The sequence below is a fragment of the Leguminivora glycinivorella genome, chromosome Z, assembly GCF_023078275.1.
Source record: "Leguminivora glycinivorella isolate SPB_JAAS2020 chromosome Z, LegGlyc_1.1, whole genome shotgun sequence".
Lineage (NCBI taxonomy): Eukaryota > Metazoa > Arthropoda > Insecta > Lepidoptera > Tortricidae > Leguminivora > Leguminivora glycinivorella.
Genome location: NC_062998.1, coordinates 10376056 through 10393188, shown reverse-complemented (window position 1 = coordinate 10393188; position 17133 = coordinate 10376056). Strand labels below are relative to the sequence as shown.

The 17133-nt window shown below is 36.4% G+C and overlaps 3 protein-coding genes across 5 annotated transcripts; 1 reads left to right on the top strand and 2 right to left on the bottom strand.

Moving 5' to 3' along the window:
- Positions 1–999: 999 nt before the first annotated feature.
- LOC125241094 (ribosomal RNA small subunit methyltransferase NEP1) lies at positions 1000–3460 on the bottom strand. The gene is given in 4 exon segments (XM_048149409.1): positions 1000–1178; positions 1180–1348; positions 2771–3014; positions 3116–3460. Coding segments are annotated over 4 exon segments (711 nt in total). The 5' UTR covers positions 3260–3460; the 3' UTR covers positions 1000–1024.
- A 330-nt stretch (positions 3461–3790) lies between these two features.
- LOC125241785 (autophagy protein 5) lies at positions 3791–9238 on the top strand. Its single transcript, XM_048150411.1, has 6 exons — positions 3791–3913; positions 4502–4759; positions 4904–5109; positions 7213–7337; positions 8180–8380; positions 9074–9238. The coding sequence occupies exons 2-6, from the start codon at positions 4604–4606 to the stop codon at positions 9178–9180; spliced, it is 795 nt and encodes a 264-aa protein (XP_048006368.1). The 5' UTR covers positions 3791–3913; positions 4502–4603; the 3' UTR covers positions 9181–9238.
- Positions 9239–12665: 3427 nt separating this feature from the next.
- Positions 12666–16575, bottom strand: LOC125241112 (torsin-1B). Of its 3 annotated transcripts, none has more exons than XM_048149438.1 (7): positions 16478–16575; positions 16031–16381; positions 15585–15853; positions 14652–14803; positions 14060–14205; positions 13582–13729; positions 12666–13229 (listed from the first exon to the last, which is right to left on the bottom strand). In XM_048149438.1, exons 2-7 carry the CDS (start codon positions 16230–16232, stop codon positions 13091–13093), a joined length of 1056 nt encoding a protein of 351 aa, XP_048005395.1. In that variant the 5' UTR covers positions 16233–16381; positions 16478–16575; the 3' UTR covers positions 12666–13090. The 3 variants fall into 3 exon arrangements, with proteins under 3 accessions (XP_048005395.1, XP_048005397.1, XP_048005396.1); XM_048149440.1 differs by having other exon boundaries at positions 14652–14800; XM_048149439.1 differs by having other exon boundaries at positions 16031–16378; positions 16478–16499.
- Positions 16576–17133: the final 558 nt, after the last annotated feature.

The following is a 17133-nucleotide window of genomic DNA, read 5'->3' as shown; positions in this document are numbered from 1 at the left end:
CTTTTCGCACTACATCTGCACCCTAGAAGGCAAAATGTGCCGAGAAAGACCGAGAATGCTACGATAATAATAAAGCTTTTGGTTATATGTATGTAACTGCTGTGCTTTAATGCAAAGTTGACACTACAACACGCGTCCGATTTATCTCTTGTTTGATGTACCTACATTTGTGTCAACACTTATTATTGACCCTTGATCTAGCAATACGTACCTACACATACCTACAACTAACATCGTAATAGATTTAGATACTTACTGCATAAATCTTCTATGTTGGCCTCCTAGATAACCTTTGACGAGCTGGGAGACCTCTTTGCATTATCTTGAAGGCATGAAGTCATACTTAAAATATTCCATCAGTGCAATCTTAACTTGAGACATATTCAGGAGTTCAGTACTACAAAGAAATTATTCTAAACAGAACTACCAGGCACTGTCTTGTCTACTTTAAATAAATCGCAATAAGCAAGTAATGTTGTGTGGTAAAAATAATCAAAAATGTATTTGTTCGATTTCATTTTCTTATTAAATTTTGTTGAGTAGCAATCTAGCAATCCTCATTACGTCTATGTTTGCTACAGTAATCAACTTTTATAATAAAGCAACAAAAAAGAAGCAAAGAGGATCAGAGGCGGATTAGTCTACTGAGACTCAGCGCAACTACCTGACACAACACAAGCCTTGTTTTCACAAAACATCTGATACATATATGTATTTATAGTATACTTTCAGTAGTCATACTATTCAATATACTCTATGTTAGTATCTCTCACAATGGGCAGAATAATGCTAAGTCAAGATGTCAATAGATTGCGCCGCAGCTAAAGAAACGCTTATCGCTATATCACTCTTCCTTATTAGTGCGACAGAGACTAATCGTATCGTTCGCGACAGCGTAAATGATTGGCATATTAGCCAGATCTTCTAGAGTCACTAGACAATATACTAATCCGCCACTGAAAAGGATTGTTAACCTCATAAGATTAATGAAGAAAACTATTTACTTGTGTACACATTTACTTGCTTAGACTACGCCCCAAACTTCTTCAAAGGCGGAACACAACTTGGCACACGTTAGTGCCGCCGAGAGAGGGTAGTTGCTAACAGATATAACATCCTCGGCATAGTCCACTTCCACTTTCCCATGTGCCATGGCGCCCACGATGAGGACAATAGGGCTCATCATTAGGAACGAGTTCCCTGCAGCTTTGCACTGTCTTAGAACTAAAGGACATGGTGATTTTCTTGACTCCCACGGGAAGGTGAGCAGTCACCGGATTTTTAATGACCTTCAAGAGCTTCATGGGACCATCTGATGCTCTGATAGCGAATTTATGGAGAAGTTGCACTGAAAAATATTGAAATATTAAAATTAATAAAAATAATAAGTAGACTTAAACAAGAGTTTATATGTATTTTAATATAAAAACTATATTAGTGTTGCCTTAGTCATAAATTTCATTCAAATTATGAATTACAAACATGTGTCTCGTATGATCATGTGAAATGAAACTAGCACAGGGCCAGGAAAAGTGGTGTACTAGAAGAGAGACCTATTCTCAGCAGTTGGCGATAAAGGGCTGATATGATGATGATGATGATTACATATTCATAATTGCTATAAGTGATGTAAATTTGCATAGCATAAGATTTACCACCTATTAATAAATATGTATTAATCTTGAAACCACAATCAAATATGCAATATAGTATTTATCTTTACTTTTATATTAAATGTGGATGTTGTAATGTAAGTTTTATAACTGCATTTCAAAAAATTTTGAAGGTGATAGATTAGTTAGCTGATTTTTTGCTTCATTTTGTAGTTAAATATAATATTTTAACTTCTGATTAGCAGAAACGTCTGCAATCGATGCCACTAGGCTTAGAATAAATTTAAAAGTGGAAAATGTCTGCCTTGGGTGAGACTTGAACTCACGGCCTCTGGATAAATATTCCAGCGCTCTGCCAACTGAGCCACCAAGACTTCAACCAAGCCAGCGAAGGCAGACATTTTCCACTTTAAAAAAAAATAATATTATTATAATATTGTTGTTAAGCATTTTTATATAAACACATTACACACAATCTTTTTATTTGTATTTTAGGAGTAAGATTTCATTGGCACATAACATATTTACTACAAAGTGAGCAGTAGCTAATAATATAATATGTATTTTCTGGTTACTAGTAAAAATTGGCTATGAACTGAAAATTCACCTAGCAACTATGGTTATATCCTGGCAGTCAATAAGATAATCTTACAATATACTACTATAAGTTTATGCCAAAAATATTATCAAGATTTTTTTGATCCAAAAAACAATAAGGAACATGACATCATGGCAAGTGCTAAATCATTAAATAATTTCGCATAGCACATTCGCTACAGGCAAGATTTCAACATTACATCTCATACTAGTTCCAGATTAAGGGGTTCCCATGTCACGCTACAGGTACAGTAATAGTTTTATTTTGTATTAAACATAAACTTCTAATATGTTGTGGCAGGCAAGTATGGTCACGCGATAAATGATAAACCATCCCGCACTTACAAATAGTGCGATAGGTACGGACCAATGTTTTATCATTTATCATGCGACCATGCTATCAGTGCAGCACATTGCAGAGCGTTTTATACATAAATTTGATTACAATTCTAGCTTGAGAAGTGCTTCAGCAGGTATTAAATGTACATAGCTTTGTCGGATTCTACTCACCTAGACTAGACAGAAAAATAGATTTTGCAAGTAAACAGAGTGATACATACCCATTAATCCAGCAAATCTCTTGAATGTTCTCGGTATCCGAGTTTGTGGATTAATTTCTATGAGCACATTCTTTTCAGTATGAATATAGACTTGAAGTAGACCAGCCCGGTTTAGAGGCGAGTCCATCAACATCAGGAGGGACTGGTGCGTGATGTCAGGCCGACATGAGCCTGGGTCGCGGTCATTCTTACGAAGAATGTTTGCATGGTCATCGCAGTTTAACAGCTCAAAACTATTCCCAGCCTGAAATTTTATAATATATATCCATTATACATACCATATCACTTAAACTTGTCTCATTCGTCGACAAAGTTAGGTAAACATCAGAATGGAACTAACCTTACCTTCACTGTTTCCAACTGAGCGCCTTCTAATATCACTATTAAACGTTTTTCCTGTTTCTTGATATGAGATGTGACTAAATGTCGTGGAACTGGGTCATACTCGAACTCATTGTCTTTATCATTAAGTTTTCTCTTCTTACCCATGGTGGTTTTCTATTTTACGCGTAGTTTCTTAGTAAACAAAAACGCGTGTCAAGAGGTTTTCGCCTCTTACCAAATACGACGTCGAGCCGTTCTCACAATATTATGAATTACTTCTGATTTACCTATTTACAAGATTAGAAAGAATACCAAAACAAAAAAACCTTAAATAATTACACACGTGCTTACGCGAATAAACACGTGAAAATGAAAATGGCGCCAGGTGACATATATTTTTGTTGCCAATGTAAATAATTTGTTTAACTGTTTTCCCATAAACAGCCTCAAAATGGTTTAAATTTTCCATATATAGACCACAAAATTGTTTCAAATATATTGAAAGTTTCTCATTAACTTATAGATCATTTCATTATTTATGATGTTATGATGAATTTTCCTGTTCAATCCGTTCAATCTTTTCCATTCACTATAACTGGCAACATTGTAGACCATAGATAAAGTAAAAATTGCAAGAATAGGAAGGAAGAGATTATCCTGACAAATTGTATGTAGGAAAAACACATTTGCGCCAACATGTAGACAATAAAAACCCAGATTTTGCGATTTCTAAACTTCTTGTATCTGTGTCCCGAACAGCCTTGAACATTGACAGCCGAAATTGGATGACAGAAGGAGTAGAGAGACATCGAGCTCGAGTTCAGTGTTGTCACATCTACCTATTTATAGGTAGATCTACCTATTTTGCCTCCCGTCTACCTGTCTACCTATTTCGGTCCTAAATCTACCTATTTTCTGAAATATTACTATTGTAGAAAATTCTCCATGCGTGTTACGAAATTAAGTTTTACCTGTCTTATAATTACAGCATTTTACTTAAATCGGAACGTGTTTAGTGAATAATCTGTGGCTGTCAGCTTGAAAGTCTTGATGTTTGACAGTTTTGACACTGACAGCCTGGTAGTGACAGTGACAGTGTCATTTGACAATGACATGACACTGACACTTCTGACAGCCTGACAGTGGCAGCTCTCGGAGACGTTAGCTTGTGTTTAAAATATTTTAACAAAAACATGTATAAACACCATAAAGAACTCACCAAGTAAACCAATAAATATATTTTTAATGGTTTAGGAGCATTTTTAATCATTAAAACTGGACTTACCTTAGATGGTATTAAAACAGGTAGATCTACCTATTTTTCGTTTCTAATTCTACCAGTTTCTACCTATTTTTTCACCCTGGTCTACCATTTTGTTCAAATTGTATGTGACAACACTGCTCGAGTTGCAGAATAAAAAATTGAAAGGATTTCTTTTCGTTGTGATAAGAGGACTTATAATTTAATTTATTTAAATGCGTCGTTAGCTGCTTTGTGTCAATTTTGTAATGGCGAATGACAGAGAAGTATTGCGTGAAATATGGGACGGAAAGTTACCAATATGCTTTCAATTACATCAAGAAGAAATAATGGAAATCCAGCAGCCCGATCCGTTCTATGTAATGGTTCCAAGATTAAGTTATTTTCCTTTGGTCACTGATAAGGTAAAATGTTCTTTTAATACTAATACGTTAAGTTTATATCGTTCTACACCAACATGTTTTCCTGTCTAACAATAGAATTAAGTATAAACATATATTTTTGGGTGTTACATTTGTGTGATTCAGAGTGTAAATGTATATTTCCAGATGAAAAGACATTTTCTAAGATATATATCTCAAGAAAATTCAGATAATGAGATGTGGTTAGATTTCAATGGACAGCCTCTCAAGTGGCACTATCCAATAGGGTTTTTGTTTGATCTCTTCTGTGGGAATGACCCTCAGCTGCCGTGGAACCTCACTGTGCATTTCACCAAGTTCCCAGAAGCTGTTCTCCTGCATTGTCCCAACAAGTAAGCTTTTATAATTAATTTCTAAATATAGGTTCATTCATTTTAGTTTTATCATGTAAAATGTCACTAGTCTGACACTTATGTTGACTTTCTTAAGCTGGCTCTCCAAAACCTGATGTCAAGACAATTTGATTTACTGGAGATTTGAGCAAATCCACAATATTGTCACTACTTTTAAAAAAACTTGTATCTTCGTCTGTCAATGAAAAGGAAATTGTAGTAAGTATGTAACCCTTGTTAAGTCTGGTTAGCTTTAGTCATAGTCTTTAGAATTGTTCTTCAGCGTAGGAAAAGTAAATGTAATATGTAAATGGTAATGTTTGTACTGACTCCACGAGACAGGCCTAGCCTAGTGTGGTGGTCGAAGGTAAAAAGCTTTTGTAACACTTTTTGGCAAATAAACTATTTTTATTTTATTTTTTATTTATTTATGTATGAAATGCATATAGACTTACTGCGTTTTAACTTAAAAGTAGTGACGATATGTATATTTATAAAAAGAATAAAATTGTGTAATTTAACTAGACTATCAAAGTGCGGGATTATCAAGATTTTATTGTATAATCAATAATCATGCAATGTTACCCACATTTTTTTTAAGTAGTCTAAATTGTGTCCCGCTGCTGGGCAAAGGCCTACCCATGTTATTATAATCTGAATTTTAATCTTTTATCAAATTTCACATGTACACTAAAGTTGCAGTAATTTATAAAGAGTTACCTACCACTCATACGAGGGCTGATTGAAAAGTTCGCGGCTTAAATATGAAATCAAAACCAAAGTTTTTTTATAATATTTTTATTTCTCTACGTAGTCCCCGTTAAGGTCTTTGCACTTATTCCATCTGGATTCCAAAGCCATTATACCACTTTTAAAAAAAATTTCCTCCAGGCCTTCAAAATAGGTATCCACTTCAGCTTGGACCTCGTCGTTGGTCAAAAATTTCTTACCACCCATGTGTTTTTTTAAGTTTGGAAATAAATGGAAGTCCGATGGTGCCAAATCGGGTGAATAAGGCAGATGCGGCAATAATTCAAACCCGCAATTATGAATTTCTGCCATTGACTTTAGTGACGTATGCACGCGTGCATTGTCCTGGTGGAAAAGAACTTTCTTTGTCAGCACTCCAGGTCTTTTTACTTTCAAAGTCGACGTAAAAGTCGACGTAATCGACGTAAAAGTTCGCAATAATAGTCCGAGTTTATAGTCGTACCTTTTTGGAGATAGTCAACCATTATTACACCCTTTGCGTCCCAGAACACTGATGCCATAACTTTATTTGCCGACAAAATGGCCTTTGCCTTTTTGGGTGGCGGAGATCCAGCACGAACCCACTGTTTTGATTGCTGTTTAGTCTCGGGCGTATAGTGGTAGACCCATGTCTCATCCATAGTAACATATATGTCCAAAAAGTCTTGAGGGTCAGCTTCATACAGGTCTAGACAGTCGCGTGAAATTGTTAGACGAGTGATTTTTTGTTCCACTGAAAGGAGCTTTGGAACCCATCTCGCCGACACCTTGGAAAACCCTAATTCGTTAACTATAATGTTTTGAGTTTTTTCATAGGAGATGCCTACGATGTCGGCTATTTCTCTCACTTTTAACCGTCGGTCTTGGATTATCATTTTGCATACAGTTGCCACATTATTTGGATTGGTCGCAGTAGTTGGCCTCCCGGAGCGAGGGTCATCTGCGATACTGACTCGTCCCCGCTTGAATTCAGCTGCCCACTTTTTTACCATCGTATATGATGGACCGGATTGCCCTAATGTACACTGCATATCTTCATAAATTTGTTTCGCAGTCAATCCTTTTTTATGAAGATATTTAATTACATCACGTTGCTCCAAATTGTCCATTGTGAAAAAACTGCTTACACGTATTTTTAAATGAGAGGAAAAACTTATTTTAAAATATTGCATTTAATTAAAATTTCGCGGGATGACAACTAAATAATGACAGTTCAAAATGACGGCAGAAAAAGAAACTAAGTTTTTTTTTTAATGGTCAGGCCGCGAACTTTCCAATCAGCCCTCGTATAAAAGAACCATCATAAAAAACTATCATTAGATAAGAAATCTAAACCGTGTATTAATCTTCCAGAGATGTTGTGGAAGCACATTACATGTCCACAGTAAAGGAGGCAGATGTTCTCAAGCACCGGGGCCAAGTCATGTCTACTATGCAGAAAAAAGATCACAATCAGTTATGGCTTGGCTTACAGAATGGTAAGGAACTTATGTTGTACCCGGGGCGGCTCACTCCGCGATTCTTTCGCCGCGCTACAAGTACATCCTGGCGGCCGCGAGTTCGCGGCCTACTCAGGGGTGGCGTGCGTTCTCACGGAATGCACGTTCGCACTTTCTATTGTTACTTTACGTCGCGAGTTTTTTTAAGGTTCATATGCGATGTCCGCGTGTCGAATGGCTAATAATACTTAGTTAAATAGACATCATGAATAAAATAAATACCATAGGACATTCTTACACAGATCTACTACTAATTAAGTCCCACTAATTAAGTTCAATAAGGCTTGTAATGTTGGAACTTGAACAAAAATATATAAATACAGTATATTTACCTAGAAAGTACCCAAGACTAGAATATAATAGTATAACATTTTATGTGAGTATTAATTCGTTTTAATCCATAGGTAACCCTATCGCCGGACGCCGCGCACGTGCGGCTCGTTTCTTTGTAAGAATTTTGTAGGTATTTAAAAAGGCGGCATTTTGTAAACATCAAAGCAGTGGGCCTTCTGTACTTGTACTATTATATATTCTGTGGTTATACCATATTTCAGTCCAGTGGTGGGCAAACTTTTATCATTGAGGGCCAAAATGTTTAAGGCAGGCCAGATTTACAGCAAAAATGCAATTTCAGTACAATGCTGGCCATATCACATGCTATTTTGAACGACCGTTGGATGACCGGATAAAAACCCCTCACAGACCGGACACCACTGTTTTAGACCTAAAAAGAATATATTTTAGATCTATAATGTTTAAGTAGCGACTGACACCGCATATCTTGTCATACCTACAATGTTAAAAACTCAATTTCTTTACAGACAAATTTGACCAGTTCTGGGCCATAAACAGAAGACTGATGGAGTCGCACGGGGACAGCGAAGGCTTCAAGCACATTCCAATACGAATATACTCCGACGACGGAACCTTCAGTCAGCATCTAGTCAGTCCAAAGAACAGTGATAACAGTAGGAAAATACTCCAGCAGATGGTAGCAGAACTATTTCCGGATAAGCCTGATGGTTTGTGAACTTTATGTTACATGTAGTTTTATAATACATATGGCAGTACTTTAGTTACTTTACTGCCAGTTGGCTTTATAGGCGAAGCTTGAAACTGAAACTTAAAATACAAAATCATTTATTCAGCAAATACAGAGTATTCATTAAAGTTAAACAAATTAAATTAATAGAAATATTAACAACTAAAAATATTAATCATAAGCAAAGTAAAGAAGTTAAGAATAAAAATAATGATCAGAAATCTATGACACAGGTGGTAGACCTTTAAATATCCAGAATTCCAGACTATACAACTTCACGGCAAAATTCCGGTGAAGTACAATTACGGCTGGCGGCGCGGTTACAATTACAATGCTGGTAGGCAGAGCCATTGTCAGACAAGGCACTTTATAGATCTCTCCCTTCAGTAGGGAGATTTGTAAGCACCCATGAAGCTGACATGTTCACCTACCGTCAAAAGCTTCGATAAATTTAAAAAAAACATTGAATTCGACGGAGCCGTCGGTGACAACCGTAGATCGGCGCCAACCTGTTTGCCACTATAGTCGCGCCATGACATAGCCGAACTATTACGAGTTAAGGGTTTCTGCCAATCTGCCATCTTGCAACATAAAATACTAACCTTGTGCCCTCGACAGTAGAAGCAGGCTCCCCCTCTTCCTCCTTTTTAAATTTTAATTTATTTATTTCCAGTGAAGTTACGGACGCACGGCATCTTGATACCGCGCGACGCGCCGCTACAGTGGCTGTCTGAGCACCTTAGCTACCCGGACAACTTTCTGCACCTTTGCTTGTGCTAACTTTGCTTAATAGTAACATATATACTTAATCATCAATAAATTTAACGCATTCCTTAAATATTTCGTTTTAACTTTGTCTTATATACCTGGAAGCAGCCTGGGACGAGCTTAGTAAGCTATATTTTTAGTCCCATCAAAGAGAAATTACATTGACCGAAAAAGATGATTCCAATTTGAAAATTTCGCGGTTATAACACCATTGCATAACTGCCTAGGGAGAACGATATTTCTATGACTCGATCCGCCTGCGTGCAATTCCACATTTACTGCGGGTGTTTAATGAAAAGGAACTACTTCAATGTGGGTTTGTTGCAATCGTGTCTAAAGGTAAATAATAAATAAATGTCGTCTATCAATGAAATAGTTATTTGTTATACAAGGGGGCAAAGTTGTATTTTAACGCCGATTGTGAAAATACATTTGCACCAGAGTGTAACACAACACTTTTCCCCTCACTATAGCGAGGAAACTACAACGCAAAAAATGGGTTTATCACTGCTTCCAGTAGTTCCACAGGTGGTAAATCATCTTTATTACTAGATTCACCTACTTTTATCAATTTTAAAGCAGTTAATTTGACTTTATTCAATGTCAAATTACTTTACCTACTAGTGGATAAAATGCGTTTTTACCCGCTGGTATTAAAGGACAAAACACGTGTTTCCGTGCTAGTGAGGGGAAAAGAAAATTGTAGTAAGTATGTATGGATTGAATACATAATATAGACTTACTGCGTTTTAACTTTGAGGAGCAGTGTGAGATACATTGAGATACAAGATTTTTTCAAAGTAATGACGACGATGCTCTTATAATATAACTTAACTAGCTTTTCCCCGCGGCTTCGCTCGCGTTAGAAAAAGACAAAAAGTAGCCTATGTCACTCTTCATCCCTTCAACTATCTCCACTTAAAAAATCACGACGATTCGTCGCTCCGTTTTGCCGTGAAGGACGGACAAACAGACACACACACTTTCCCATTTATAATATTAGTATGGATTGACTTGGATAATGTGTATGTAATAAAACAAAGTAGTACTTGTAAGAGTTGTAAGTAACATTTATTTTTTAACGTTGATGGACGAAAACATAATATACAGTATAAAAAAAACTTAATTTATTTCGATTATTAGGTATCACTGCCATCACTGCGGAACTTGATAAAAACGAAATAAATAAAGAATGATGTCATGCTACCCAGAACTATTTATAGCTGAGCTTGAGATCCAAAAGCACAAAAATGACACAACATTATCTTGGTACAAATAAGGAGGTAACTTTCCAGAGAGATTCGTAGCTCGGTGCGACGTTCTCAAAAAAAGCGTTCGCTTGTAATAAGGACGCGTTGACAGGTTTTTTGTATAGATACGAGCCAATTTCGTCCTTATCATGAGCGACAATGTGGTAACTTTTATTGAAAACTCACATATTCAGATATAAATTACTTAATATAGGACAGCGCAACTGTACAGTCAACTACAAAGAGATGTATCCACTTTTTCACCTTATTACAACGCAATAAGGTGAAAAAGTTATTAGCTTTAGATTCCAATATACCTATTTTTTTATGATCTCGTTCCCAGATTCATACTTGGAGAGTGCTATGTACTCCTTAATTGTCATTTTGTATCAGACTGAGAACTATAAGCAATTAAATCAATTGTGTAAGATGTAATACATATGATGTGGATGTACTGTAATAAATAAACAAATAAACAAAAAAGTGGATACATCTCTTTGTAGTCGATTGTACATGTTAATTGGCAGATTGGCACCATACAAAATGGAAGTAGTTAGTAATATAGCATAACAAAGAAAATATTTTTTGGGATTACGGGTTAACCATTTTTCCCCTCACTAGCTCGGAAACACGTGTTTTGTCATTTAATACCAGCGGGTAAAAACGCATTTTATCCACTAGTGGGTAAAGTAATTTGACCTTGAATAAAGTCAAATTAACTGCTTTAAAATTGATAAAAGTAGGTGAATCTAGTAATAAAGATGATTTACCACCTGTGGAACTACTGGAAGCAGTGATAAACGCATTTTTTGCGTTGTAGTTTCCTCGCTATAGTGAGGGGAAAAGTTTTGTGTTACACTCGGGTGCAAATGTATTTTACTTCTTGTGTGTTAAAAAACTCGCAAGTTCAGGATTCAATTCTCGAACCACTCGCTTCGCTCGTGGTTCAACTATAGACTCCTTTCACTTGCTCGTTTTTAAATTCCACACTCGGCTTTAAAATACAACTTTGCCCCCTTGTATAACAAGTAACTATTGTTAGATACTTTTGTCATGCTTGCGTATTTTACTGAAAGGCCACAGATTAAAAGTTAGGACACCATTTAAGTATGAAAAAATACTTTTAGATCTCTTCATTTTTATAATAAATAGTGTAAATTAGTAGCTAATCATTAATTTAAACATATTTGTGTCCACGGCCGGCAAAACGTCACATTATCTCACTTACCACAAGGACTATCCTATCAAAGCGACGAAGTAGGACTTTGCCGGCCGCGGTCACATATTAAGGTACAAAGCAGAACATAGTTCTATTTAAAATAAGAGTATCTAATACTCATACTTACATAAGTCGTGTTTTGTATCCATAGATAGAATAGATCTTATCTTATGACAATAACATAATCTAAATATAGTTTATACCTCTCACGTAGAATAGTCATCCCTATGATACTTCAATAGCTGTCACGAAACTGTTTGGAGACATTTTTTCAACTCAAAGTTACATTACAAGCAAAGACGATATAATACGGAACAGACAAAGCCCATACAAAAAAGCGTACCCCTTTTAGGCTTAAAACTAGATGGCGCTGTTTCGCAGCCTGGAAGTGGCCAAAATCATATTTTCCCCAAATATTTTTGCGTGTTTTTATTTTTTATGAGAACGAATGACATGCTTCTTTATTTTGAACATTTTGAAAAAAATAAAATAGGTATTATCAGTGTAGTTATGATAGTAGCTAGCACTAAAACTCGAGGTACGATTCTTATTTCTTAGTATGAAGATCGTAAATCCTATATAAATTGTCCTTGATTACAAGTAAAATTAAGGAACAGTGAAGGCAAGCATAACGGGCAAGTAATTTCAAATGTTTTACATTATTAACCATGTCCTTTGGACACACGTCCCCTAGTTGATATTTCCCCCTGAACCTTATTAAAAACACAATAACAAGATACTTCGTCAAGTTATTTTTGAATGATGCCTGACCAAAATACTTTAAGGAAATGTCACAGGCAGCAACATTCGACGTGAGAGAACGTGTTTCTGAAAACTTCCTACTGGCATCATAGATTAAATATATGATCATACCATCCCATTGATCCCATACATTAAAATGCGACCGCCTAAGAAAGCCATAAATCTATGTAAAAAGTGACACAACGCCATCTACAAGTATAATCGAAAGCTACAAGACATTTTTTTTTGTGGCGCCATCTATGTGTGTAGTGTATGCGCGTTCTTAGGCGGTCGCATTTTAATGTATGGGATGGTATGGTATTCTTATAATTTAATGGCATAAAAGCCGAACTAAACTGCCGGGCTCCTAGACTGTTCTTTTAATGTGTAAAATGATAACTTTGACCTGTAACCAGGTTCGGCGGGCAACTCTCATGTCATCGATTGGCGACATCTCCCTATTTAAATATATGATTACCACGGGAAGGGTGCCACAGTATCTCGCCCGCTAGATCTATCCCACTTTTTAACTGTATTAATTAAAGAGGTACTTGTAGTCTAGGTACCTCGCAGGCGCAATACTGTCGCGCCAATCATGTCCTAGCCCGGCTGGTAGGTACAATGGCTCACAAGCTCAAACACAAGTTCGAATCTTGGAATAAAAGTGAACACGATTTCTTAAATTGTCACAATTGAAACTTATTTTGCCTATTTATAGTTCACTGTTTTCCTTCTTCGGTTTGTGCTTCTGTACTACGTAGGGAATGTGCTTCGTGAACCTCTTGCAGCCGTTGTTCGCGAAAATTGGCTGCGCCTCGCTCGGCCCGTACGTTATTACCGACATGGCATCTCTAGAAATTATAAAATTATAGGATAAGATCAAATATGATCTAACACGACTATTGACGAAAGTGAGCAATGAAGAATGGATTAAATTTTAGGATTTGATAAAAAAAACGAAAGGGATGATCTAAGGCGCAAGTATTAATCGCATCGCGCTAGGTAATGCGAGCTAAGCCTTAAGCCAGGTTTAGAAGAGCAAGTTTTGAAACAGTAGTATATGCAAGAAAGAGATGCAGATATTCGACTGTTTAAGCTCCTCTCAGAAATAGGGTATGGCCGATATTACATTATCATATATCTTTGATTATAGGTCTGTATGCCTCCCTTTTTTTTTCAACAAGAAGAAAAAGGACAACTTACGCCATCATCTGGTCCGTGGGGTCGGCGACGCCGTGCGCGCGCAGCTCGGCCAGCGCGCACTGCTCCACGTGCTGCTGCTCCAGCGGCAGGAACGGGATGTAGTGGTCTATCAGGTGGTTCGCGATCGTCGACGATTGCTTGAAGCCACCTGAAAACAAAAATTGTTAATTCTTTTATTTCCTCTCATGTCCCATTGTCTGAAATAAAATCTAATAATTTGACCTGCTTTCCGGGTTTTTGAGGTTAGTTGGGTGACAATGCTGATGATAGAGTCAGTATGAACTTATGAAGTCATATGTGATAAAATTACACCAAATTCTGTTCAGCGGTTTTAAAATTGTCTATGAGTAATATTCAGGTACCTAGTTGCCTGTGGGAAAAGAAGTACAATCAGAGATACAATATACATCTTAGGCATCTTAAATATACCTACGTCTATTTCATACAAAATAATAATAGCTATTATAAAAGTTTATACCTGTAAAATATGCCGTTTTACGAATGATAGGTTCAAACATGTGGAACTCTACATCACTCCTCTTCACTCCCTGTCCATAGAGATCCAGAAGAGTGGAGGCTATCTGACCTCCTCCAATATTAGAGATGAATATGAATATGCTGTTTCTGAAATATAAAAATTTGATCTTTAGAGTAGGTATAAATATTTTTACTCATAAAGAGTAGCAGGGAATGGCAGGTCTACCAAGCCTCAGACAGACTGAAATTACCTGTCATAGAATGTCAAATTTCATACAATCACCTGCACTCCAAAAGCATCCTAACCTGACAGAGGCTGAAAAAGTTTTCAGAGCCTACCTGGTTGAGGATACGTTCCCTAACAGACACTTACAGCAAGGAATCAAATTGAAGCTCATAACTTTAATGAAAATACATGGTGTCCCTAAAATCAATGCCAAAACGAAAGGGGGCGATAGGGCATCTCATTAGCTATCACATTAAGCAAATTTGTGAAGTGAAAGATGTCATATAAAATGTTGTTGGTTTTAGGGACACCAGGTAGAGTTAGCAAGATAATCAACCTTGACAAATAAGCTTTTGTTTGTACTAACCTAAAGTCAACCCCATCTACAGACTGATGGTGATCTAGGAATGGCTTCACAGTGTCAAGAATGCTGGGACACATGTCATGTATTTCATCAAATATTATTAGAGATGTGGGACAGCTCTTCACAACCCTGAACACTTCGGACATTACTTCCTTCTGTAAAATGTAAATTAATTTTGTAAGCAATAGAATAGTCAAATAGAGAAAGAAGACAAAATTTTTCTGTGATCTTTTTATGTGTAGGTACATTATTAGCTCTTTTTAACTACTAATAAATGTTAATATGAATGTATAGTGATTTATTTTGTAAATTCAAGAGAGAATAAATCAAACTGATGTGGGATGTAAAACAGTTTATTAAAAAGATAAAAAACTTAAGACATCTATTAAACATGGGTCCATTGTAGGGATGTTACGAATATTTGCATTCGCATTCGCATATGCTAATGATTCATATTCTTTTAAACATTTGCATTGACATTCGCATTCGCTTCAAACGATGCGAATGTTTTGCGAATGCGAATATGTGCAAGTCGCAGCTTGTTCCTCGCCCTACTAATTGCTACTTGTCGACTGTCGACTCGCGCATGCGCAGATAGCTCAAATTCGTACGGCATGAAGTTCGTACTCGGCATTTTGACCAATATTAAGCATTTTTACCTAGCGGGTTGTTGGTGATTGCTTGGTTTTTATTTTGGTTGTTTATGAAATTCAGCAATATTCGCATTCGCACACTCACATTCTGAATGTTCGCATTCGCGAATGTGACACATGCGACATTCGTGACATCCCTAGTCCATTGTTAGGTACCATGCAGGGAAAAGTTAAAGGCCAGCAGGGAATTGTGTAAGCATCCATGAAGCTGATATAAATCACCCAGTCTCCAAAGCCTCAATAAAAACAAAATTAGAAAAAAAAATCCACAGGTCAAAGATACCTTCTTCTTGTCCAAATCCTCACAATTAAAGTCTTTGTCTCCCATGAACAACTTGACATACTGGCTTTTAGTGCCCTTCTTGTATAGAGCCTCAGCAATCATATTAGAGGCATAGTTCTTGCCCACCCCTGACCAACCGTGAAGACTGATCACTAGCGCCTTCCGGTTGCTGTTGTTGAGCACTGCTTCTTTGTGTGCACTTATGATACTGCCTAGCTCATTCACTAAAGGCTGTCCAAACATATACTTGGATAGTGATGACTTTAACTCTGAAAAAAATCATGACATTGTTTAAGATATTAAAGCAATGCTTACACATTATAACAGTGCTAGCTTGGGTAATTTTTAATGCATACAGTATGGTAAAGATGATCTTAAGTAATCAACTTAATACAATTATAATTTATTAAGATTACTAACAAACAATAAATTAAGTTAATACTTACTCTCAATGTCATATGGGACATATTTTGCATTACAGCATTCCATGAACCGACAATATGAGTTCTCTTTTATTGTATCCCATTTGTACCAACCACCTGTTATAAAAGCTGCACCCATCAAGGACATAGTGATAAGCTCTGCAACCATACATTCTAGCAGACCACAAGTTATGATCAATATTAGAAGTAGACTACAGTATTTCATTTTGACTAGTCCTTAATCTGCTCAATTTCTTAATAAGGAGCAAGTAGTTGATTTCCCCAAGTATGCAGCTTATTGTTTTTCTTAACTATTTCATATTTAGTTCCCTCAAATTTGATTATTACAAAGACCACAGGTAGTTGTTGGAGCTTCTGAAAAATATAATTTGTAAGATTTTAAACACTAATGGAATTGATTAAATCGAGGTATTTTTAAGGGGCCATATTTTCTATTTTATTCACTCTTACCCAATATGTTACAGGTACCAGTGGACTTTGAATAAAATCAAATAAAAATAAAATTACGATATCGTGCGTGCTAAGAACAATATGTACTATGACAGCATCGCGATCGTGACAATGACAGTTGCCATAATTAAGAGAGCGTTTGGATTCTTAATGAGTTTCCTTTGGTTTGGAGTTTGCACTCCAGTCAGAAGCAAACCCATTGTGAACCAGTCTAATTTACTCATTTTCTGTTGCAAAAAATGCCTGAGTACAACGTTTTGGTCTTGATTTTATAATCAAATGAACTAAAAGAGAACCCTATTCAAGCCCTATTTCAATAAGATATACTGGGATTCTTATCCGGTTTCTGAACGTCCTTCAAACACGTCAAACTTCACGAACTTGTAAAAAATAACCTAGACGGGGCCGGTTGCTTGATTTTGTATAATTTTAATGTTATAAATACCCATTGTGTTACTAATTGTTTCGTACCACCTCTTTACCAATTCCGCTTCCAGATATGCCGTTAAACTAATGCAAACTTTATTATCATAGTTTACAACTTTGAAAAGTAACTTTGTCGTGTCAGCTTTAGACATGGAGAAAACTAAATTTAAAGTAGAATCCGGAATACAATTGTTAACAAGATTGTCTACTAGGAAAACTACAGTCGACAA